The following is a 25,012-nucleotide window of genomic DNA, read 5'->3' on the forward strand; positions in this document are numbered from 1 at the left end:
CTTTAGGGAGCTCATCTTAGTTATATGGAGTTACGTTATCGCCATACGGCGCTGTGACTTAAAACGCTCTGATGCTAACGGTATTCTATGAGGTAATAAGGTAAAGAAGCAGAATCCAGTAAACCCCATAGGAATAGGTGAGGAATATGCACGATGACTCAGAAAGAGCGAGTTTCTGGTCGTGCTCGCAATAGAACCCAGGCTATCTAGTCCAGCAGTGTCTTTGTCCTTGGCCATCCGAGGCATCTCTATTGCCTTCTGGCCTGTTGTCAGGTCTTGATGGAATATCGCCAGTCCCTTCTTTTGCCAAAATGCTAAATATAGCCAGTGTGTGAGCAGGGGAGGGGTAGTGCAGGGGCCGAGGCAACTTCAGAGAGCTACATCGTGAAAAGCTGCCCAAATGTTCAGAGCCACCTGATGTCATCCTTCATCTAGATTATACAGTCCACTCAAGGACTGAAAATGCATTTGGCAACGTGATGATTTCATAGCAAAAGATTATCTAGGCCCTGTGGGGCTCCTCGTCACCATCCCTCTAGTCATAGGTTAGTCGTTTAATTATGAAAAAACATAACCCCCGGAACACAGGTAAAGTGAAAAGGCAAGACTAACTTATGGTTGGTAATTAGTAGCCCAGAATTCATCAATGTCAAAAGCGTGTAAGGTTTCCCCTCCAAATGGTAGCATTTCATATATTTTATAATATATAAAACTATCACGTTTCCATTTTTCATCCATTTATTTATGTTGCATGGGAAATGTAACTTCTATACATTTTGGTTTCTGGTTTCTAAAAGTATGTGATGTTACTATTATTACAGCATCAATATCATTTGTAATGGGAGTTCTTTTTCCTTTTGGGTGATTCAGAATCCAAATATTAAACATCACAGGGGTGCATAAGGCTCTCAGACTGTGATTTGGTCATCATGCCTCTCATCTGCTTTGTATTTGGGGGGAAATACTTGCTAGGAAATGTGACCAAAGGGATCTTACAGTTTTGGCTAGGTGGTAGGATTTTAGAATATCATTAGACTTCATTTATGCATGTACCTTCTAACCTATTATTAGAGTAACAAGATTTGATCATTAAGTAAGCTTTTCTAATTAAATTGGGAATGCACATATAAACATGTTTTGATAGTATTAAAAAATCAGTTAATATTTACCACATTAACTGTAAAAGGTAGGAAAATCATATGACTGTCTCAGTAATTCAGGCAAACTATTTGTTAAAATCTGGTATCTGTTCATGATAAAAAGCTCTTAGCAAACAAAAATAGGAACTTCCTAAATGTGAACCAAGTTCTGGGGAGGATGCAGAGCAAATGGAACTTGCATATGTTGCTGGTGGGAGTGCAAAATGGTATGGCTATTGCAGAAGACAGTTCAACAGTTTCTTATGAAGATAAACGTACACTTACCATATGACTCGTCAGTCCTGCTCCTGGGTATTTACTTAAGAAAAATGAGAAATTATGTTCACACAAAAACCTGTCCTCAAATATTTATTCAGTTTTATGAATAATCACCCAAAACTAGAAAGAACCCAAATATCCTACAACCGGTGAATGAATATACAAATGGTGGTACATTCCTACAAACTATTGATAAATGCAACGACAGGTATGACTCTTAAAGGCAGTATGTTGAGTAAAAGAAGGCACTGTCAAAAAGCGATGCACTCTATGATTCAATTTAAGTCATATTCTAGAAGGGCAAAGCTATAGGTATGGAGAACAGGTCAGTCAGTGTTCAGGGTGGGGAGAAGGTGCTGATTACAAAGGAGTGGCATGAAGAAATTTTCTGGAGTGATGGAAGTGTTCTGTCTTGGTTGTGGTGATGGTTACATTATACGTCTGGTCAAAACTCATAGAACTATACACCAAAAAACATGAATTTTACTTTTTATAAATTAAAAGTAATATTTTTTAAAAAGTAAGTTTAGATACCAGGTCAGTATGTGAAATCTGTATTTCCGTATAGCAGTAGTAATCAGAAAATGAAGTTTTAAGAAAGATGATATGTATAATAGCATCAAAAAATATCAAATACCTAGGACTAAATCTAATGAACGATGTCTGAAATCGTTATACAAGCTGATTCTGAAATTTATATGGAAACACAAATGGCCAATTAGTCAAGGTAATGTTGAAGAAAAACAAATTGCAGAATTTACACTATTGTATATGCAGTGTAGAATAAACAAATAGATCAGTGGAATAGAACAGAAACCAGAAACAGACCCACAATTAATATATAAAAGTATGTGTGTATTTATAAGTAATACATATATTTTATACATACACACACACATACACACAATTTATGATTAAGATGGCATCATACAGCAATGTGGAAAGAAAAGTCTGTTCCATAAATAATCCTGGATCAATTGCTTATCCATATTGAAAAAACCTAATTTTTCCCCCTACCTCGCATCATACACACAAAAGAATTCCAGGTCAAATGTAGATCTAAATACAGGAAGTTAAAAAAAGCTTCTAGAGGTGCTCAACACAGTAGTTATCAAATAATGCTCAATAAAACTAGAGTGAATTATCCCTGCACACTGACCAGAATAGCTAAAATTTAAAAAACAAATACAGCAACAAAAAACTTGACAATATCAAGTGTCAGCAAGGATGCAGAGCACCCAGAACTCTCAAACACTGATGGTGAGATTGTAAATAAGCACAATCGCTTTGGAAAAGTGGTAGTATTAGAGTTCTACACACTCATTGTGCCTCTGACCCAGCAAATCCAGTCCTAGTTGTATACCCAACAGAAACATGTGTGCTTATGTTCACCAAAAGACGTGTACAAGAATGTTCGTAGTATAATTCATAATAACTCTGAACTGGAAACAACCCAAAAGGTCCATCAATAGAAGAATGGAGAAATATAATACGTCGTTGTATATTCAGTGAAATACCATAGACCAGCAAACAGGAAAAACTACTGCTATTGACAACAACATGGGCTCGAATATAATGTTGAGTAAAAGAGTTCAGGCACAAAAGAGTTCAAAAACAAGGAAACTAGGACTTCCCTGGTGGCGCAGTGGTTAGGAATCTGCCTGCCAATGCAGGGGACACGGATTCGAGCCCTGGTCGGGGAAGGTCCTACGTGCTACAGAGCAACTAAGCCGGTGCGCCACAACTACTGAGCCTGCACTCTAGAGCCTGCGAGCCACAACTACTGAAGCTCGCGTGCCTGGAGCCCATGCTCTGCAACAAGAGAAGCCGCCGCAGTGAGAGGCCTGCGCACTGCACTGAAGAGTGGCCCCCGCTCGCCGCAACTGGAGAGAGCCCGTGCTCAGCCACAAAGACCCAGTGCAGCCAAAAAATTAATTAATTAATTAATTATTTAAAAAGACAAGCAAAACTAATATATGGGTAAGGAGTCAGGATAGTGGTTACATTTAGGGAGGGAGATTAGTTGATGGGATGGTATATGAGGCCAACTTCTGGAATCTTCTAGTACTTGATCAGGATGGTAGTTATATGAGTATGTTAACTTAGTAAAAGTTCTTTGTACATTCATGATTTGTATGCTTTTTGGAATATATGTTATATTTGAATTTAAAAAGTTTGTTAAAAGAAATATTTTGAGTTAACCATAGGAGTGAACGGCATCCAAGATTATATTTGTTTTCATTAGTAAAGTTCATATTATCAGTGTTGTAAGAGAGAAAATTATTTGTATCTACAAATACAAATAACTAGCTCCATAAATAAATATAGAGAACAGGTTTAGATTCTTTCCTGACTAAATCAAGACATTCCTAGGCTTCTTGAGTTTTTATTTTATTGCTTTTGTGGCTAGGGATAAACCCATTCTTCCTGTATTCCTGTTTTGTGGGGTTTTTTTTTTCCTTCATGAAAGAATATATTGTTGGAAACCATTCTATATCAGTACATATAGATAGACATCTTGCTTTTTAGAGTCATGTGGAATATAATATATTTAGACCATTTATCATTCATTGACATTGAGATTGTTTCTGACTTTATAATTACACAATGTTTCAGTGAACAGTATTTCACATAAAATGTATTTGAGCAAGTATATTTATATAGGATAATTTATTGAAAGTAGAAGTTTTGGATCTTACAGTATGTATAAATTATTTTAAACTTTTTGTTTGGAAATAATTTTACACTTAGAGAAAAAAGATCAGCATCTACTATTAATAGTTTTCTCTCTTTGCTTCATCACTTGCCCTCTCTCTTCACATATATACATGATTTATTTTCCCATTTGAGAATAACTTGCACACATCATGGTCCTCTGTCCCCAAGCACGTCAGTGGGTCTCCAAAGAACAAGGACGTTCTCCTACCCGCAGTAGGGCTGTTAAACCCAGGAAACCTAGCCTGGATTTAATACCTCTGTTCAGTCCACCATTTTTATTCCCATCTTGTCAGTCAATCCAACAACAGTCTTCATAGCATTGTTTCCCTCTAGTACAGGATCCAGTTGAGGATCAGATATTGCATTTACTTGTCACATATCTTTCTAGTTTCCTTTTCTTTGGTGTAGTTCCTTGGCCTTTCTTTGTCTTTTTTTAAAAAATTACTGAAATATAATTCACTTACCATAAAATTTATACTTTAAAAAAAATCGAGATAAAACTCACAAGTATAAAATCTATCCTTTTAAAGTATACAGATCAGTGGTTTTAGTGTATCTACAGAACTGTGCACATCACCGCTGTTGAACCATCACCCCAAACGATCCTTTTACACATTAGCAGTCACTCCCCGTCTCCCTCCTCCCCCCTTTTGTGTCGGGTTTCTTTCACTTAGCTTAATGTTTTCAGAGTTTATCCGTGTTGTCGCTGGTATCAAATCCGTTCCCTTTAATGGCTGAGTAATATTCTGTTGTCTGGATATAGACACATTTTGCATATCCATTCATCAGTTGAGGCACTTCGGGGCCATTATAAATAATGCTGCTATGAACATTCTTGTACAGGTTTTTGTGTACATGTTTTTAGTACTCTCATATCTAAATTCTGATCTAGGCTTCATGTCTCACTATAGTGCCCTACAGAACTTTCTTGGACATTGCTTCCTCTAGGGTTTGTAATGGATCACGAGTACCGTTTCCACGTGCAAAACCCACAGACGTGGTGGGCTGACTGTATTCACTGTGCTACGTCATTTTATTTAAGGGACTTGAGCATCCTAGGATTTTGGTGTCCGTGCGGGCTCCTGTAATCTATCCCTGTGGTTACTGAGGGATGACTGTAGTCAGAGAAACAATTGTCAGGGAGACGTGGACCAGGCAGTTTTGTCGTTCTCAAGTGGTGTGTAGACTAAAAAGCCTGAGGACCGTGGGTCTAGACAGCTGACTTCTACTGTCTACAGCTATTTAGATGGCCTGGCTCCTGAGAACTTGTGCCTTTTGCCTGCCTTACTGGGCCTTCCAATAGAATGGACTAATTTTAACGAGTTCCTCCTTTGTATTCTTCCTGCTTACACTTTGCAAGAGATGCTGCTGGGCGGAAGTTAAGTCAGTGTAATCTTGTCAGATAACTGTCAGAGTTGTAAAGCGGGTACCTGCCTTTCATTCTTCTCTTTTTTGTGTTTGTATTTGTGTTGGGGGAGGGTACTGTGCGTACCTGGGGTCTGAAGGAAGATGAACCTCCTTGCCCCTCCCCGCCTTCCCCTCTGCTAGATCAGTGCCACAGTGACAACCAGCAGCCTGTCTGCCTCCTGAAGACGGGTCTGTGTTAGGTGTTGCCTGGCAGGAAACAGCCACCCTTCAAGGACCAGATGCACAGAGGTTGCCTCCAGAACTGGTAGAAGGTTTTGCTGGCTGGTGACGTCCCCGCTTCCTCTGGACTTCCCTTGGCCAGAGGTTGTTCGTGAATACAGGTTGTGTGGCATCCTCGGAGCTGGGGTAGGAGAACATCCAGAGGGACACATGTGTCCCCTCGCCGACCTCCAGACGCCACCCCTGGAAGTCCTCCCTTCTCTTACTCTTGGAGACCTCCCGTCCTGCTGAGCCTGGCAGATGGCCTGGGTACAGATTTTATTTCTATGGTATTGTCTTAAATTGCGTCCTCCTGAGGTACTTGAGCAAAGAGGCTTGCACAGACAGGATGTTCAAAAGCGGTTGTTCAGTGAATGAGCCACGGGGAGACCCACTGTTCGAAGGAGACAGCCTGTGAACGCTTCCCAGTCTAGTTTCTTCTACTGTATGTTAATAAGGTGTATTATGAATAAAAACTCCTGACTTTGGTTGAATGCCACCTTTTTTTTTAAGAAATTGCTGGCAGAACCTTGAGAAGGGTGGGGATATCCTTTGTTTAATATAATATAGATTGTTTGGCTGGAGGCGCAAATCTTGGTTTCTGTCATCAGCTTATTCAATGAAGTTTTACAGGATTGGACTAGAGAGAGGAATTACAAAAGATTGTCTGCCCTTGTAGTGGTGATTTGCCCTTAGTAATGGGAAATTCCTGGGCGCAGATAGTTAACTTGCATTTGTTTGTACACAGGTGAAAACTGAGCTCTACCTTGTCTCCTCCCAGCCTTTAAAAGCCTTTCTTTAAAGACATCTACCTCTAAAAAACAGTGAAAACAGATTGGAAACTGGGTTGCTTCAACCATAAGCTGTTTGATTAAGCCACAGTGGGGTTCTGTGCCCCAGCATATCCTTGTGGCCTTCTGTTGGGTGTCATAAGTGAATTGTGCTCCTTTATTATTATTGGAATTAGAGAAACTGCGACACTGAGAACTTGCTCCATTACCTGATAATATATCCAGAACCCCAGGCTTCCAGCAGATGTTGTAAAACACATACCTCAAGAAATAGGGCAGATGAGTTACAGCACCGTGTGCATCACCAGATGTCTCCTTTGCTCCCTTTTAAACTCTGCCTTGCAAGTGGCCTGTCTTTTGTGACCCTTGGGAGGAGGTAAAGAATCCACCTTTACCTGTTCGGGTAAAAAATACTGATGCCTGGGGCCCACTCGCCAGGGATTCTGATTTGTCGGTCTGGTCTGAGGTACTTCAGGATATTTAAGAGCTCCCCGGGTGACTTCATATGCAGGCAAGGTTCAGAAATACTGTATTAGCCAAAATACTTCCCCATTCATCCTGTGTTATTAGCTTTTTAGTCAATGTTCCAGTTTACAAAGTACCGCTCTTCCACATACTTAACTGTGTTCTCGCAGTGACTCAGTGAAGCAGACCAGCTTCTGCTCCCAGGGTTCCTCAGTCTTCGTGAGTGTTCTGTGAAGGCTTGTCGCCTCATCGCTTGGTCCTCTGCTTTGTTCGTGGCTATTTGTAACCGCGTGGCGGGCTGGCCTTTTGATGAGGCCCCTCCTCTTCACAGCCACACGCATCAGGCGTTTAAAGGGGTGTGTTGTTTTTCATCTTTTGAAATCTGTTGCTTTCTGTGCCTTTCAGGAGCCTATTAAAATTTGCAAAATGTTTGGTTAAGCTCTGTAGGGTTATGGAAAGCCCTGTTCATAGAAACTCTAGTCTCTGTTCCACCACTGACGAATTGTGTGACTTTGGGCAAATACTTCGCATTTTGTAAATGGATATTATTAACCTACCAGAAGGCAGGCACTAGACTAAATGGACGTCCTGCTTCAGCTCTGAGAGTCGGATGGTCTCTGGCTGACTGCCCATTCCTCCATTACTGGCAGTTCCTGTTGCCATTATGTTCAGTTCAAACACAGCTTTCACACCTTTCTGTCCTCCAGGTGAGAGAGACTGAAGATCAGTAGGTCTTGACAACTCATTGAATGTGAACATTGAGAGACCCCGTCGTGTCTTTTTTTTTTTTAAATAAATTTATTTATTTTTGGCTGCGTTGGGTCCTCGTTGCTGCGCGCGGGCTTTCTCGTTGCAGTGAGCGGGGGCTACTCTGTTGCGGTGCGCGGGCTTCTCATTGCGGTGGCTTCTCTTGTTGCGGAGCACGGGCTCTAGGTGCGCGGGCTTCAGTAGTTGTGGCTGTTGGGCTTCAGTAGTTGTGGCTCGCAGGCTTAGTTGCTCCGCGGCATGTGGGATCTTCCCAGCCCAGGGCTCAAACTCGTGTCCCCTGCATTGGCAGTCGGATTCTTAACCACTGTACCACCAGGGAAGTCCCCCAACTGTGTCTTGAGGGCATTGTTTTTCAAACTTAAAGATGTACTTAAAAATGACCCTAAGAAACTTCTGGAGCATTTGTCAAAAATACAAATTCACAGTCTCCACTCCATACCCTAAGAATGGATCTTCAGGGGTGGGGCCTGGGTGATTATTTTTATCAAGTTCCTAAGTAATTCTTGTGATTAAACAAAAGTGGGAAGTTGCTCTCTAGGGAATTGAATATAGTAGGCACTCAGTAAATGAACACATGTCTATTCTACTAACCCATTTCATTTTTCTTCCTGTAGTTTTACAGATTAAAGTCCACAATCCTAGAATTCAGAAAAACACTATTTGCAGGAGAAAAAACTAAACATTGGCTGCACTGTACTTAGTGCTCTGTGATGCTTACGTTTGTTGATAGCAAATGTGATAGGTTTCTTTTAAACCTATTTGGGAACCTAGGCAGAAGGATGAAACAGTAGAGCTGTACGAACATTATTCTTAGGCTCTATGCCATGGACTACATTTTAGATGAGATGGTGAAATTGGATATTTTGGTTTTTAAGTCAGTGAGTTACTTAATAGACAGCCCTGCAGTCTGCTTTACACTAAGTTCACTTGTGGCAGGCATACTGTATTTGTAATCATTTTGCTTTTAATTTTAATTTCGAATATATGGTCTTTGATACTGAAGGTTACACTTGGAAAAGGAACATTGCCCTGTACTAAGCCGTATATACTTATATTGCTTTGTCTGGAATGCATTTGCAGGCCGTGTGCCTTGGAGCACGGTTGTCACAGGGATGTGTAACTACATTTTAAAAATCTCTTTAATTTTTTCAGACTACTGAGTCACTGTTGGATAAATCCCATGATTCTGTATTAAAACTTATTTTGGTTAATGATTCCTACAAAATAATTTTTTACTTAGCTAATGCAGAGAATAGGCCCCAGTACCTCGACTTCCAAATCTTCTTTCCTTCTCTGAACAGCATGAGAATGACATGAGTTACGACTGATTAAAACTATATAGTTTTAATTTTCTGTTGCAAAAGTTTTATATACATATACACTCATATATAATGGAAAATTGGGAAATCACTGAAAAATATTCAGTATATAGAAGCAAGTCACCCATAATGCCAACATCGGACTTCACCTCTGCTTTACGTAATTTTGACCTTCTACTATGTCTGATTCTTTTGGTTTCTCGACAGGCCCTGACTAGTAAAACTTGAACTTGTACATGTTGCTCATTCTGCTTGATATCGGTTCATCTGAAGCAAGGACAGAATGGGTATTGAGATATTTTCAGATGATGTCCTCATGGTGGAATAATTTAATAATGAAGTCTCAGCAGCCCTTTGCATGGGCACTTGCAGTCAGGAAGTACGCTATTTCATGAAGGTGTTTTGTGCCCGGCGTGCTGCCTTGGATTTTGACCCTCCCAGCCTCTTGGATCTTTCTTTTCCTGTCAGATTTTACAGTCACCCTCCTAGGCAGAGCCCATCCTCAGATCACTAGAACTGTAAAGGTGATAACTGGCTAGTCTCCTTTCTCCTGTTTTCTCCTTTCAATCCCTACAAGGCTCCCAGAGACATTCCTCTGTGATGTTCTCCTGTTCTGCTCCTGAAGCTCGCGGTGGCTTCGACGGCTGTAGACGTCCAGGTGTGTCAGCAGCGGCCCTTCCTACTTCACCAGCTTATCCGTTACTCGCCGAGGCAGTCTGTGCTCTGGCCGGGAAAAGCTGTGCACGGCCCCTCCCTCTGCCTTTGCTCCTGCCTTGCCTTCACCGGCAGTTTTCTTCCCTCTTCTGTCTTGCAGTTCATGTCCCTGTTTTCCTTCAGAACGCCGGGAAGCCTTCCTCTCTGAGCTGCTGTACATCTGCCAGCACATTATCATTTCGTGTTTGTCCAAATGTCATTTTTTAAAACTATTTACTCAACCAGTTAACATCAGGGACCTGCCATCTCTTCTGTTTTTCCCACAGTGCCCTGCATTGGTTTAGACATCTGAGTCAATTTAACTTAAACCAATACAGACTTTGGTATTTTTCAGAGAGGGAAAGTGAGGCTTTGGTAGGAAGGTGTTCCCTGCTGCATGCGGCATGCCGGAACCCAACCGGTGTCACGCCAGAGTTGATGGAGGGAGTTAAGATGACAGAACAACGTATTAAAAAAGAAAAAAAAATAGCAAATAGAAACACCATCCTCTCCAACTTTCATCATAGAGCAAGTGTTTTGTGAGAAATTTCTTTTTTTTTTTTTTTTTGGCACTCATGGTTATTTATTTTATTCTGTGGGTTATGATCCATTACTATTTATTTTGCTATTCAAATTGTGCGGGAAATCCTTGTTTAAAAATTAGCCAATAGAGTCACTGGGAGCAGAGCTAAGAGGCCGGCCGTTGTTTAGGTCTCCTCTCTGCCTTTTCTTCTTTCTCTTGGAAGGTCCTCGGGCTGGGGTTTGTGCTCACCCGAGGCTGGGGGTGGAGGAAACAGGCAGGGTGGGCGGGGATGCTGCTGACACAGGTGCCGGCAGGCTCCGGATGAAGACAGCTCTGTCCACACGTGCAGCACTTGCTTCCTGCTTCAGACCCAAGCCCTCCGTTACAAAATAATTCAGATCTTGTTAGTTTCTAAATAATCTGGTGGGAAGACACTGAGCGTCTGTATTGTCTTCCTCTGAGGTTTAGGTAGGGATTTAACTTCTAGTGTCTAGATCATCAGGGCATTTGAGGGCTAGTGAAAATGTAAGATCCCGACGTAATCATCTCTGCTGAGTATGACCACGGATGAAATAACCTCACTGGAAAATTTTACCTCTCTCCTCCGAAATAAAAGTTTTTATTCTAAGGTAACAAATAATCAGAAGATTTTAAAGGTTGACAAAACACCTGAATCCACGGAAGTGTGGGTCAAAGCAGGCTGGAGCAGTGATGACTCTTCACTGTAACAGCAACACATGTAGGGCCTTGGCAGTTCCCCCCGAAAAAGAAAATTAATGATTAATGATAAGGGGTAAACCTTAGAAAGGAAGAGGCTCGGTTTTAATACCAAGGAGAGAAATTAAGGTGAATATGAAGGGAGAGAGGGAGTGAGAAAGAAACATCAAGGCATCTGAGCACCGGTCAGGGCACAGAAGTTGCCATTTGGTGATGTGTGTTAGAGCCAAATTATAGGACAAAGATAGAAGGTGGAAAGGACAGAGCGGAAGAAGTGACTACAGGTGAGGACACAGTCGGGCTCCCATCTCGGGAGCATCTTGGGCTGCTCTGCCGTCTCCTTCTGTCTTGTGGCGCTATGATTCTTCGGCCCAGGTCCTGGCCCTGTCACCCGCTTTGCCCTGTGGTGCAGCCTCCTGACACCAGTGACTCCCCGGGCCTCAGAAGGGGAAGCGTGAAGACAGATGCAGTGACTTAAATTAGCCCGGGAGCCTGGAGGGAACAGCGATGCTGCCGCTGCCCCTTCCTCTGCCCCTCCTCCGACCTCCCTCCCTTTCTTTCTTCCTTACCTGGTAGCGTAACAGTCCCAGAGGGGAATCCTGCAAATTCTGGGGCTGGCAGAGAAGCGGGAGTCATTGTCTTGGAGCAATGGAAATCCTCCACCACAAAGGAAATTGTCTGCTCACCATGCTTTTTGAGGAGCCATTGTCCAGGAGTTACGTTTTAACTTGTCTGTTGGAGGATGCAGACTGACTCCTCAACGTGACTGCCCGATGATCACATCCGCCCTGCTACTCTGTCCTTGTCAGGGCAACTTGCTAAGACCTGAGATGCGCTGACGGCGATCTCATCATATCCTTAGATAATCCTTAGATGTTACGTGATCACAGGTGAGGAAACAACAGGCTGGAGGATGTGACTCTTGCTGTGACAGTTTTGCATCTTCGTAGAGGAGCTGAACTTAGGAACAAGGTCTACTGAGTCTTGGTCCACAGGTTTTCTTTGTTTTGTTTTGTTTTGTTTAAACAATACACCATAAAACCTCGCTTGTTTCTAAGTTCCTAGGGTTGGTTTTGGCATCAAGGGGAAAAGAAACTGAGCCGGCCTAGGATGGAGGTGGTTGGCACAGAGAGACAGACAGGAGCCTGTGGTGGAGGATTTTGTGATTGTCGAGCTTCGTAGCTGCCGCTTTCACTGTCAGTGGAGCGGAGCAGGGGGCCGGCAGCTACCCCTGGCCTGGCTGGTGTCCCATTTTTGAGGCCCCAGGGTTATTTTTAGCCTCAGGGCCTTGGAAGCAGGTGTGGTCCAGGCTTGAAGGCCACGCCTGGAATCTGTTCAAGTCTTGTGCACGTCTGTTTAGGAGCTGAGGACAGTGACGGGGCCGCTTAGCGACTCTGTGAAAAGAATTTGTGCTTTTCCAGTGAGGAGTAAAAGTCACACGGTGTTTCATTTGCGATGCTTTAGGTAGGTTTGTTTTGGAAACTTTATAAATTGAAATACATTTTAAGAGTGGTAGGGAATATATTAGAAAGCTAGCTATGAGTCCTTTGTATACAGAAAAAAAACCCTTGGGTATTAAAAGAGTTACACCTCAGCTGACCCTTTTGAAAAGTCCAGGTTTATAGTCATAAGTGTGTAATTTGAAATTTGATTTTTCTCACCCCCCAAACGTTATTGTTATTAAAATAATCCTTTGTAAGTCCTTTTGTGAAGTAGAGATTCAGCTTTTTACCTTGAGAGTAAACATCAGCTTCCCTATATCGGGTTTGTTGATATTCTTGCTTTGCCCAAACCCACACTTTTTTGTCGTCGTTGTGTGTGTGTGTATACATTTTTTTTTTTTTTTTGGCTGTGCCACGCGGCTTGTGGGATCTTAGTTCCCTGACCAGGGATCGAACCTGGGCCCAAGGCAGTGAAAGCACCGAGTCCTAACCGCTGAACTGCCAGGAAATTCCCAGCCCACACTTTTCTTGACAGCGCTGTTCAGGAGGGCTAGAGCCCCCAGGACCCGGGTCTGCGTGGATGTCATGCCCTTTCTCTAATTTTTTTCTGCACTTTCCAATATTATGGGAAAGAAAAGAATATAAGAAATGTTACCCTTACCCAAGCAAAACTATTATGACATTTTTGAATATATATGTTTGTGTGTTTGTATATATGTGGGTGTTTGAGGTTCTGCTTTACCTACTGTTCTGTACTTTGATTTTACTCTCTTTATATATCATGATTATCTTTCATTATTGGTCATGTTTACTTTGGTCGTAATATCTTTAGTAATTTAGCTCTTTGTCAGGAAAGTACACCTGTTAGATAGTGGAATTTTGCTGTTTGGGGGTAGGTGGGCTAACTGGTGCATGGATAAAGATGATAAGTTTATATTAGCATTACCTACCCCCCTGAATACAGTAATCTCTCTTACAAAGGCCTTGTGGTAAGGATTCGATACACCTTCTGACAAGGAGAGCTCCTTGAAAGCATTTTTCTTTATTTTAACGTAAACCTCCTTTAAATGATTTCCTTGTTGTATAGCTCTATTCAACCATGCATCTTGTTCAACATGTCTTTGATGTTTTCCTACATTCTGTGTTATAAAGCCAAGATTCTGTTATTAGGTACTACACATTTGTGGAGTTGGAAGAATTGTATTAAATTAGCATTAATAGTAATCTTCCTTGTTACAGTGTTTCTTTTTATTTCTTTGCCAAGTAATGCACTAACATAGGAACCACAGCTTCTTCCTTTGTAGTTTTGAGGAAGAAACTATACTAAACTTTCTTGTGTGTTTGTGTGTGTGTGTATATATTTTACGCTTAAGTTAAAGGTTCAAATGACTAAAACTGCTTCATTTCCAAAAGATATAACCATAGTTCTGAAGGAAGACTGAACACCTGCCACATCTTTTCCTGGCATTTGCCCAATTCAGCATTACCTTGGTCAACATATTCATTGGCCTCAAGCCCTCACATAGAGAACTAGTCTCCCAGGCGTCCACGTAGCCATCTTCCACCTCCCTCATGGGCTTTACTTGACCATCAGAGCAAGGACTTCTCTGACTACTCTGTTTAAAACTTTAACCCCTCCACCTCCGTTCTCCTTCTTCTTTCCCTGCTTAATTTTTTCTCCATGGCACTGATCACCATCTCTCACGCGACACGTTTTGTTGTTGTTGCTGTTTATTGTGCATCTCGTCATTCAGTTAGAAACTCCAGGAGGACAAGAGATTTTGCCTCGTTCGTTTTGGTTGCATTTCCACAGCAGTGCCTGACACTTATTAGGTGCCCGATAACCATTTGTTAGTTGACTGAATGAGCTGCAGTAGGCCTGACAGATGCTCAGGAAAACCAGGATGTACCAATTATTCCCCAGCTAACATTCTGAATCTCTCCTCCCCTGCCTCCAGCCCAGCTTTATTGCAAATATCCTTGCACAACGGGTTCTCCTCAGCTCTCAGATTAAACCAGCCTCTGGGCACATTCCTCTTGCCAGCCACTCCATCCAGGGGTCCTTCATTCCCACCCCCTCAAGACTACTGCTTCTGGGGGTGTAGAGTCCGTCGTTTTCAGGCAGGGTGCCAGGAGGAAGCTTTAAATGCAGAAGGGTAAGTGAGGGAGCCCTGGGGCAGGAGTGTGTCGGGGATGGATAACTGGCGTGGAGGCAGGAAAGAGGAGGGGAGGAGGGGGGAGGAGGTGGAGTGGGGCGGAGAGCTCAGGTGGGTCAGGGAGGCAGAAGCTGGTAGAACAGGTGACCATGAACGGGAGGCTTCCGGTGAGCCAGTTCCAGGAGCGCAGTGCCCTTCCTCAGCAGAAACTTGGGGAAGGCTTCTCCCAGATCTGGGCTCTGCCTGGGCCGGTCTGTGTCTGCAGCAGAGGCCTTGTACCAGGTCTCTGAAGGATGGCTACTCTTCCAGCCTTTGTCTGTGGACCCTTGAGATGCGTGTAAACAGCCTGAGCCTCTGATGAGAGCGGGTTCTTCCTGCAGTGCTGTGAGTTGCTGAGAGACGGTTGTTGGATTTTTCCAGTGCTGACAAATGTTGTCTCCACGCCTAGCTCTGCCTAGACAGTGATTCAAGCAACCTCTATCCCGTCATCGCCACCACTAGTCAGGTTGCGTCCTCTATGCTGGGGTAAGAAAATATGGCCAAGGCAGGAATAGGTGACTGAGAAGTGCGTTAAGCTCGTATAGCCCTGTTGGCTTTGGTGAGGATGGTTTCGGGGTTTGTTTTTGTTTCTTTATGGCATACGTTTTACCAAATACCAGACCTCAGAACTTCTGTCAGGGTTAACCCGCAGCGTGTGAGGCAGAGAAGCGTTAATCAACGTAGGATTAAAATGGTCCGAGTCCAAGATGCTCAAGCTTCCGGACATCATGGCCGCCTTTTTTCCCTTTTGATTTGTTGAGTTTTGTTTTTTTTTAATTTATTTATTCATTTATTTATTTTTGGCTGTGTTGGGTCTTCGTTTCTGTGCGAGGGCTTTCTCTAGTTGTGGCAAGTGGGGGCTACTCTTCATCGCGGTGCGCGGGCCTCTCACTGTCGCGGCCTCTCTTGCTGCGGAGCACAGGCTCCAGACGCACAGAGCTCAGTATGTTGAGTTTTTCTCTTATTAATAGTCTGTGTGTAAGGCTCTGCTGATAGCCTGTTTGGTGTATCCTGTTGCCTATTTCTTCAGTTTTACTGGAGGAAAAAAAAAATTTAAGACTGGCTTGTAGTTTAATAGCTAAACTACAAGCCAGTCTTAAACTTCTCACCTGATTATATGCTTTCCATAAATTCTCTGAGAATCTGAACTTGAGCTGAAGCCCAACCAGAGAAGGCTTGGTCACTGTCCTCAGCTTTGGGGTCCTTTCCCCTTTCCTGAGAATTCCTTTGAAAAAGGAAGGTTTTAAAATGGAACTGGGGGGTGGGATGGGGGGCAGCCTGTGGGCCCGGATGTGGGCACCGGGACAGCTGTGCCGGCGACAGCCCCAGAGGGAGAATCGTGTGCGAGAAAGGGCCTCACCTCTTTCCTGGTGGGATAGACCCAGTGCAGTGTGACCCGCCGAGAAGCCAGGATCGTATCTGGGAAGGCGAAAAGAATAACGCCTCATCTGAGAAGAGGAGGGAGACGCTTACCAGTCATTTAAAAACGACCTCAATCTTTAAAACATTTGCTGGTTGGACACTAGCTTTAAAGGCTGCAAGTCAAGTAAAGGCTGCAGTCAAAACAGAACGCTTTTCCTCTCCGCTGATTACTCTAATGGCAAACACTGGTTCTTAGCCAGTTGAGCTTTATTTCGTTCTTTTAATTACATTGATCATCAAAATAGTCTTAGACTTAACAGTTCTCCCACATAACTAATTCAGGGGTATTCTTTAGTCCATTGATACTCTTGCGAAGTTGGATGTAGAGTGAGTTTGAACAAATAACACTCTCCTAATTTCCATTATAAAGTCATAGATGCATTTCCATAGGTAACCGAGTGGAATCTCAAACGTAAGTTACACAGAAAAACTTCAAATATTGTATGTTAGGGTGAAAGGTTCTTACACAGTTTATGTCAGTATTAAATGTTATAAAATAGGAAACGTAAATTGTTTGCTGAAATGTAAAATATACCACAATTGGCCCTTCTTTAGGGGATCTGCCCACGTTGTTCCCTGATGTGTGTATTTTGTTATACTAATATATGGCCTCTGCGTCTCTCCATCTTTTCATAAATAAAGTCTTTTAAATCCTTTATTTCTGAAACTAGGATACTTTGTAAATATTTGTTTAGTGGACCTGGTTAAGGTTACTAGTCTTCGGTATAATAAATACTGACCTTTTTTTAAATTAAATTAAATTTAATTTTTAATTTTTTTAACATCTTTATTGGAGTATAATTGCTTTACAATGGTGTGTTAGTTTCCGCTTTATAACAAAGTGAATCAGTTATACATATGTCCCCATATCTCTTCCCTTATTTTTTTTTTTCTAAATAGAAAACTCTCTTGTATGTCTATAGAAGGGTTATGTCACTGTCTTCTGAAGGCTGGCTGCCTCCTAGATTTTCTCGATGGTGGACTAGGACGTCCCATCACCCTTCTCTTGAGGAGAGTGTCTCTGCTGCCCCAGCCCCATCTCCTGGGTAGCACCGTGGTCCAGGGCTCCCTCAGCACGATCCCCAGGCAGCCCAGAGGGCAGCCCAGGTGGGAGACCTTGAACAGCGCTCTGAGGTCTGCAGGGACGGGGTGGCAGCAGAGTGGCGCGGCTGAAGGCCTTGACCTTCGGCGGCCCCATGGCCTCCATACAGGGAGCTTGTGGTGCTGCCCTCTCTTTGGGTGGGAACAGCCCAGGTTGCAGCAGGTTGTCCTTTAAGAGAAAAATTTCGTGCTTCCTTGAACACGAGTGTCACAGTTTACATTTCCCTTGAGTCAGAGTAGCTCCAGAGGATACTCTCCCATTAGGATGCCATAAAGCAGCTTGCTGACCCTTCAAGCGCATTGTCGTGAATTACTCCTCAGCCTTTTGGTCCTCAGGTAAACAGCCGATTGGGTGTAATGCTAGAGGAAAGGGGGAGCTGTCTTTTTTTTTTTTTAACATCTTTATTGGAGTATGATTGCTTTACAATGGTGTGTTAGTTTCTGCTTTATAACAAAGTGAATCAGCTATACATATACATATATCCGATATCTCTTCCCTCTTGTGTCTCCCTCCCTCCCACCTTCCCTATCCCACCCCTCTAGGTGGTCACAAAGCACCGAGCTGATCTCCCTGTGCTATGCGGCTGCTTCCCCCTTGCTATCTATTTTACATTTGGTAGTGTATATATGTCAGTGCCACTCTCTCACTTCATCACAGCTTCCCCTTCCCCCTCCCCATGTCCTCAAGTCCATTGTCTAGTAGGTCCGTGTCTTTATTCCTGTCCTGCCCCTAGGTTCTTCAGAACCTTTTTTTTAGATTCCATATATATGTGTTAGCATACGGTATTTGTTTTGCTCTTTCTGACTTACTTCACTCTGTATGACAGACTCTAGGTCCATCCACCTCACTACAGGTAACTTAGTTTCGTTTCTCTTTATGGTTGAGGAATATTCCATTGTATATATGTGCCACATCTTCTTTATCCATTCATCTGTTGATGGACACTTAGGTTGCTTCCATGTCCTGGCTATTGTAAATAGAGCTGCAGTGAACATTGTGGTACATGACTCTTTTTGAATTATGGTTGGGAGTTGTCTTTTAAGGTTAAGTATTTCTACATGTTTTATTTAGATTTCCAAAAGTGCATGTATGGGAGACCCATGGATATATAGGTTGTATTACATTCTAACTAAATTTGGAAGAAATCAAATTGGAGTATTTTAAGTGAAAGAAAAAGCAGGATGTGTAACAGTACTGTGTATCCAGTTGAACAGAGAAGGAAAAGGAAAAGAATATATAGTGTTTTATTCTATTTTCATTTTAAAAAATCTTTGGAAGAAATCAGAAGAAACTATTAACAGTGTTTACCAGTTAGAGGGCCAGGGAGGACCTGGGCAGGCGGAGGACAAGGGTGGGAGAAGGATTTTCGATGTGCTCATTTTTTTCACTTAAATGTATTTGTTGGACTTTGAATATAATGGCAATTTTAACAGTTTTATTGAAATATAGTGGACAAACACTGGATGGATAAAGTATACGTATTCATAGTGTGTATACAGTTTTCTATTTTTTATTTTTTTTGAGCCATGTGACTATACTTTGTATGAAAAATAGAAAGAAATCAATTAAAACTTTTAAAATTGTCTAAGAAAATAGGTAAATAGCAAAGCTGGCCTGCCCTGGGCTTTGCTATATGCACTTGGGCCCCCGTGTTCCATCTAAAAATTTGTATGCCTTCTGACTTCTTGAAGAGATTTTGGGGTAAGATGAGCTTGTTGGGGTGCCACCTATCAAATATTCTCCTGTCATCTCTTAAATCCTACTTGATGCAGGAGATTCCGAGAACAAAACTATCACAGATGCGTCCCTGGTCTCAGCGTGTTGACCTTCTTCGGAAAGAACAGTGAATGGAGAGAAATTTCTAAATTAGAGCTGTAGCCTGGGATGCGGTCTTCCCCAGAATTCTGTAGCTGCAAGTGAACGAGGTTTAAGGCTGTTGTTACCTCACCTTCCACAGCCCCTTGGCAGCCTCGGCCTCCTCTGTAGTCACCTGGGACCTCAGAACATCAGATGTTGCGCATGAAGGTGCTGCCAGAGGGCTCCAGCTGGCCGCAGGACAATGTGAGAGGCGTAACTTTACCCCCAGTTCACCTTCACTGTTTTGTTTCAGCTACATCCTCATGTCAGGGTCACTTTGACCAGACCTCTTCTTGGTCAGGGAAAGGGTCTTTTTCTATCCGGAACGACCGACTCTGGTTCTCTGGGGAGGAATGACCGTTTTCTTCCTGGTGAACCTGTTGGCCGCAGCCTGCCTTGGGTTTCAGTGATCTGGGCTTCTGAGAGTTGGCTGGAGGGAAGCAAAGATGAGAACTTTCTCACTCAGCTTTTGCATGTTTGCCGTCTTCTCCCTCCCTTTGTCCCTCGATCTGCTAACCCAGATAACTGCTTTGTCCTGCCCGGTTTGCACCACTGAGAGGAGCCAATGGGGCCCAGAGACTCAGGCCATTGTTGGCATCCACTTGCTCCCGTTCTCGGGTTTCCACTTTCTGCGCTGCCCGGGCTCCCGCGTGGACAAGTCACGTCACTCTGTCTCAGCGCAGCTTCACTGTGGGGACAGGTTCTTAGGAAAACAGGGTAACCCGGGAGTGGGAGCCCCGGGGAGGGAGTCAGGCCATCCGAGCCCAGGACCTTGCGTGGCTGTGAACCGTGTCACCGGGCAGTCAGGACTTGAGTCAGAAATACCCTGGGTAGGTGCTGTGCGAATGTGCATTGGTTGATTGAGTAGGACAAATTCTCTGCTCTGGTTTCTCCAGTCGAAGGTAGAGATGACTTTTGTGCTTCATTGCCATTAAGCTGTACTAAAAATAATACATCCGTATAATGAAGATACGAAATGGACAAATAATGTGTTATGTGGAGCTGATTTGTGAGACGTGAGGCTAGACGCGATGGCTTCTCAGGTGCCTTCTAACGCCGTGGATGTCTGGCTCCGTGAGAAGCGGCACAGCCTGGCTGAAGCCGGACTGTAGCAGGATGGAATTGCCCCGTCTTTATCTGCTGAGGGATGCCTTTCAGATTCCAGATGCAAGGCAGCTCTGTTCACCATTGGCATCTTTACAGCATTTTTCCTCCTTTCTCTGTGTGATGACCAGTTGCTTTCTGACTTACTCTCTTTAGATAACTGACATAATTTCATCCTCAAAACAAACTTTGTGAGGAGACAAGGCCAATACTATATGTCCCTTTTAGAGATGAGGAAAGCGTGGTCAGAGGGGTTAATATGGTTTGTCCGAAGTTACGTAACAAGTACAGGGCGAGGCCACTCCTCTCTCTATCCTGTCTACTCCTACTTCTCCATGCTTCAGCTTCTAATTTCTAAGTCTGAAATTAGGAAACAGGACCCCATGATGTTTGAGGGGGCCTATCATCCTAATCCAAAATCAGTTAATCACATATGAATTATTCAGTATCTTAAATCATTTTTGGAACAAGGAGGATTTTACTAACTTGTAACAGTGTAAATTGAATATCTTATGTGCAGAACACTGTGGAAGGAAGAAATACAGTACAAAACGTCTGCCATCAGGTAGTTTAACCTCCAGAAGTCGAATGCCGACAGTGGACGTCTAGTTTTATGTAGTAGGGCATTTCCTATAAGCAGAGATGGACCGGGGAGATCGGAACGTGAGAATATTGAAGGTCCGGGTGCGGGCTTAAGCTCTGGGCACAAAACTCCGACTAGCGTTAACCAGGAAATGGTCTATCTTAGGAGTCTGGCAAGAATAAGTAAGCATCAGGTCCAGTATTAAGGGCTCTCGTATGCCTGGGTTGCTGACCTAGAGTCCAAGGTCAAGGTGTGAGATTTTCTGAGGCTGGGAATCAGGGAGTCTCTTAAAAATGAGGTACAAGAAAAAGCGAACTGGAAGCGGAGGACCGGCCAGGATCTTAGCTGTGAGTCGGCCTGGGGCGGAGTGGATGCCTCACAGGCCCCCAGCAGCTAGTTCAGCACTTGGTGTGACAAGTACATCAGTCATTGCCCCTCCTCTTCCTTAAAAGGCAGCTGAAATTTACAGAACCTCCCATTTTCCTGCCTCTTCTTCCCGAGGGTAGTTTCAAGGAATGCTCACAGCACACACACTCCATTTATCATAGTAATTCTCAAGCCATCAGGAAAGGTTTTTATGTCCTGACAACGTCAGATTGCTAACCTGATCTTAGGTGGTGGTTTTTTGTGCTATTTTCAAGAAATAAGCAAATAAAAGCTGGAATAAAAATGCTTGGACTGGCTTTTTACAGCTCTTTTCATTTCATACTGTAAGTCAAGTAGTTCTGGGCCCCCAGGTGATTATATATAATTCATGACTCTGTCTTGTTTTGTCATCTTTGAGTTTTTATATTTTGCGGTGAAAGCGAATCATCATTAGTACGTTTCCTGAAGCCATACCTACTTGTCCTTTTTGTTTGTTTGTTCAAATGAAACAGTGCATCAAGCATGGAATTAGATTAATGGGGTAAATATTATGAATCATACACTCCCTCTAATCCGATGCTCTTTCTTTTTCTGACCCCCGTGTTTTGTTTTCCGTCTGTCATTCTCTCTCCATGTAGGCTTTTCAGCCCCATGTAAAGCTGTTGGCGCGAGGGAACAGAGGTAAAGAATGATGTAATGCACTGGCTGCCCCAAAGCATCTTTTGTTGGAATGGTTATTCCAGTCATCTCTTTATGAATCAAGTGTGAGGGGCTGCTTTGTGGCAGGAGGCCTCTGCGAGAGCACATCAACGGGAAAGAGAAAGAGACATTCACTTGGAGGGCTCTTGCTGAAAATGGGTTTAACTCTCCTCTTGCCAGTCGCCACCAGCCTGACCTCATACATTTCAGTACAATGGAGTGGCTGAGCCTTTGAGCACACCACCATTACATCATCGTGGCAAATTAAAGGAGGAGGTGGGAAAAGAGGACTTATTGTTGTCATGGCCCATGAGATGATTGGAACTCAAATTGTTACTGAGAGGTTGGTGGCTCTGCTGGAAAGTGGAACGGAAAAAGTGCTGCTAATTGATAGCCGGCCATTTGTGGAATACAATACGTCCCACATTTTGGAAGCCATTAATATCAACTGCTCCAAGCTTATGAAGCGAAGGTTGCAACAGGACAAAGTGTTAATTACAGAGCTCATCCAGCACTCAGCCAAACACAAGGTACATGCTTGCTTGTTTTTTCCTTTTTAAACTAAATGGACCTGCTGAATGGGGAATCATTTTAAATGAAGCCTCATTTTTAAGGGGAGAAAGTAATTTGAGGAAGTTTGGGTTGCTTTTTCTAAACGGTGATACCTTATGCTGCCTCAGAATAATTCACTAATTGTAGACACTGTCACACCTCAGGATGTTTCTAAGCTACACAGAAAGCTTAACTTGTTTTTATTTGATCCAGTGCTATGTTTCCCTATTAATGCTAAAAATTGTTTCATTAATTTAACACAAATAAAAAGTTATGGCTAATACAGTATATTATAATACTCAATTGTTAGCAGTTATATAATAGTATATGGTCTGTATATTATTAATAACTAATACATGGTTTTATGTTGTTTACAAATGTACTGAAAGGAAATCGTTCTTTTCAAGTGCCTTGACAAGAAAGTAGAAACGAATTATATTACAAGTGTTTTTTGTTTGTGGGAAGTTAAGGTAATGGTCAGAATTTAAGGATCTTCAAGGAGAGTTTTTCTTAGGATACCAGACTGTCAGCTTTGTGGTAGGTAAGGCTATTTGTTTTGTTCAGGAATAAAAATGAGTTCGTGCTTTAATCTTGCGAAAAGCTGATTTGTTACCGAGTAGAAACCATTTTAAATGTTTCTTTAGTTCGGGGGATCGGGATCGTTACGTTTATTTTGCGTATTATTTTGTTGTACATGTTTTTAACCCTGTTATCGTGTTAAGGATTTAAAACTAAGGAGTTTTGAGCACATTTACACAGAAATAGCATCAAGTTTGCCTTGCAAATGTTGATTTTTGCAAACATTTAAACCGTGCGTATGCTTGGTTTATCCAGTACATTGGACCACATCTCATTTTTATTCAGATTATTAAGGAAAACAGGAAGCAGTTACTTGCTTCAGCAGCAGAGGTGTATGGGATTATTTTCCTCGCTTTCCTCCCTGACAGCCTCACGTTTGCATTTTAGGTCGACGTTGATTGCAGTCAGAAGGTTGTAGTTTACGATCAAAGCTCCCAAGATGTGGCCTCTCTGGCCTCAGACTGTTTTCTCACTGTACTCCTGGGTAAACTGGAGAAGAGCTTCAGCTCTGTTCACCTGCTAGCAGGTAAGGCTTGTGGTACAACTGTGAGGGCTCGCAACCTCCTTGAGCCTGTGAGTACGCAGGGTTCCACAACGAGCTCGAAGTATACTAGGTGGACGCAACTTTGAGGTCACTGTGTAAAATGACTTATTTATAGCTTCTGATCGACGTAACTATCCTAGTTAACCTGAATGCTGTTGTTCTTCCCCGTTGGTCAGTGTATTTCTGATTTAGCTCAAATGCCTCTTCATCGGGTATTTATTAGCCAGAAGTGCCGTGTAGGTCTGTGCGCCCGTGTAGATCTACGAACACCGAATGCTCTGCATTTCAGCTCGCTCTCAGTGCCCACCCCCAAGGAGAGGACCCGCCCAGTATTCGATGTGAACCCCTGTTAAACATTTTTGGTTGAAGTGGACTCCAGCAATAAGATCACCCATCTTGGACGTTATGTACAATGAGATAGAAAGAGAATGTGTGCGGAATATTTCTTCCAATAATGAGAGGGAAAATTTTAAAACTAACTTACGTATTTTTGTTTTGTTTTCACAACTGAAAAGAGTCTCAACTTGCAAATGCTAAGCAACCGGCTGACTTTGTAAAGCGCACGGAAAGGACTAACTATTTTATATCTGCCCTAAAGGAGGGTGGTGTGGGAGTTCCATCTCATCAAATTCCAAAGCAGACTGTTCATCCTTTGCTTTCCCTGTTTGGCAGACAGCACCGAAGCCCTTTCACTCACTCTGGCTCCCAGAGCAGGGAATACAGTTTGACAATGCGCAGTAACCTTTACCACAAAGCCGCTGTGTCCAGCAGATTCTGCCACAGTGATCGGCAAGATCGCTTTTAAAAATCTGATCTAAGAAAAACAAAATATTGACAGATATTGTCACTTTCGCACCTTTCGTCTTTTGTTGCAGGGAGAGTCCGGTGAGCTTGATGTTACTGGCAACTGATGGTTAGACTGTGGACATTTCAGCTGGAAGAGAATAGGCTGAATCAGTTGTTGGTTTGTTACCACGTTTAAACTCCCTGAAGGTTTCAATGAGACTTCTGTGTCTTCATTTCTCCCTCGTCAGCTTTTGCTCCCGGTTTCAAAGAGTAAAGCATCGTTACCTGTCACTTTCAGGTCGTCTGTTGGCACACGTTTCATCTATGCTGCAATTCTGTCCTAAAGTGAAGCCAGCTCGGTCTCAGAACGGAGCTCTCAGAACTCTGTAATGGAGAATTATAGCATTAGGTTCTGTGTCTCTTGGTAGGCACGGTCTTTCACTGGGAGTGTAAGTGTGTTACACCTGACAGCTGTTATTAGAGTCCCACTCACCTCGGTTGCTGAGTTTAGGAACGCAGTCGTGCTTCTTGGAGCCACTGTGAGGGACTTTACCTTGGAAAGGTAAACTGGAACTATCGACGGAACCAGGGTTTTTCTTAAAGAGGGTGCACCCAGAGGGAAGGCGATTATCCCTCTTTGCTCTTGTTTGAGACGCTTTTCTCTACGGGGGCTCTGACCCGACGGCTTGGCCAGGCAGATGCTCCCGGAGGAATGAGCTCATGTCGAGTTTTAGTTACTCAAG

At 43.0% G+C, this 25,012-nt stretch overlaps 1 protein-coding gene across 1 annotated transcript in view; it reads left to right on the forward strand.

Annotated features, from left to right (window-relative positions):
* The window catches only part of DUSP16 (dual specificity phosphatase 16), an 85,577-nt gene that overhangs the window by 15,909 nt on the left and 44,656 nt on the right, over positions 1 to 25,012 (forward strand). The window contains exons 4-5 of the mRNA XM_060166855.1: positions 21,748 to 22,338; positions 23,327 to 23,465. Of these exons, the coding sequence (XP_060022838.1) occupies positions 22,111 to 22,338; positions 23,327 to 23,465 (367 nt within the window). The 5' untranslated portion in view covers positions 21,748 to 22,110. The remainder of the gene's footprint in view (positions 1 to 21,747; positions 22,339 to 23,326; positions 23,466 to 25,012) is intronic.

This window comes from Lagenorhynchus albirostris, chromosome 11 (genome assembly GCF_949774975.1).
Source record: "Lagenorhynchus albirostris chromosome 11, mLagAlb1.1, whole genome shotgun sequence".
Classification (NCBI taxonomy): domain Eukaryota; kingdom Metazoa; phylum Chordata; class Mammalia; order Artiodactyla; family Delphinidae; genus Lagenorhynchus; species Lagenorhynchus albirostris.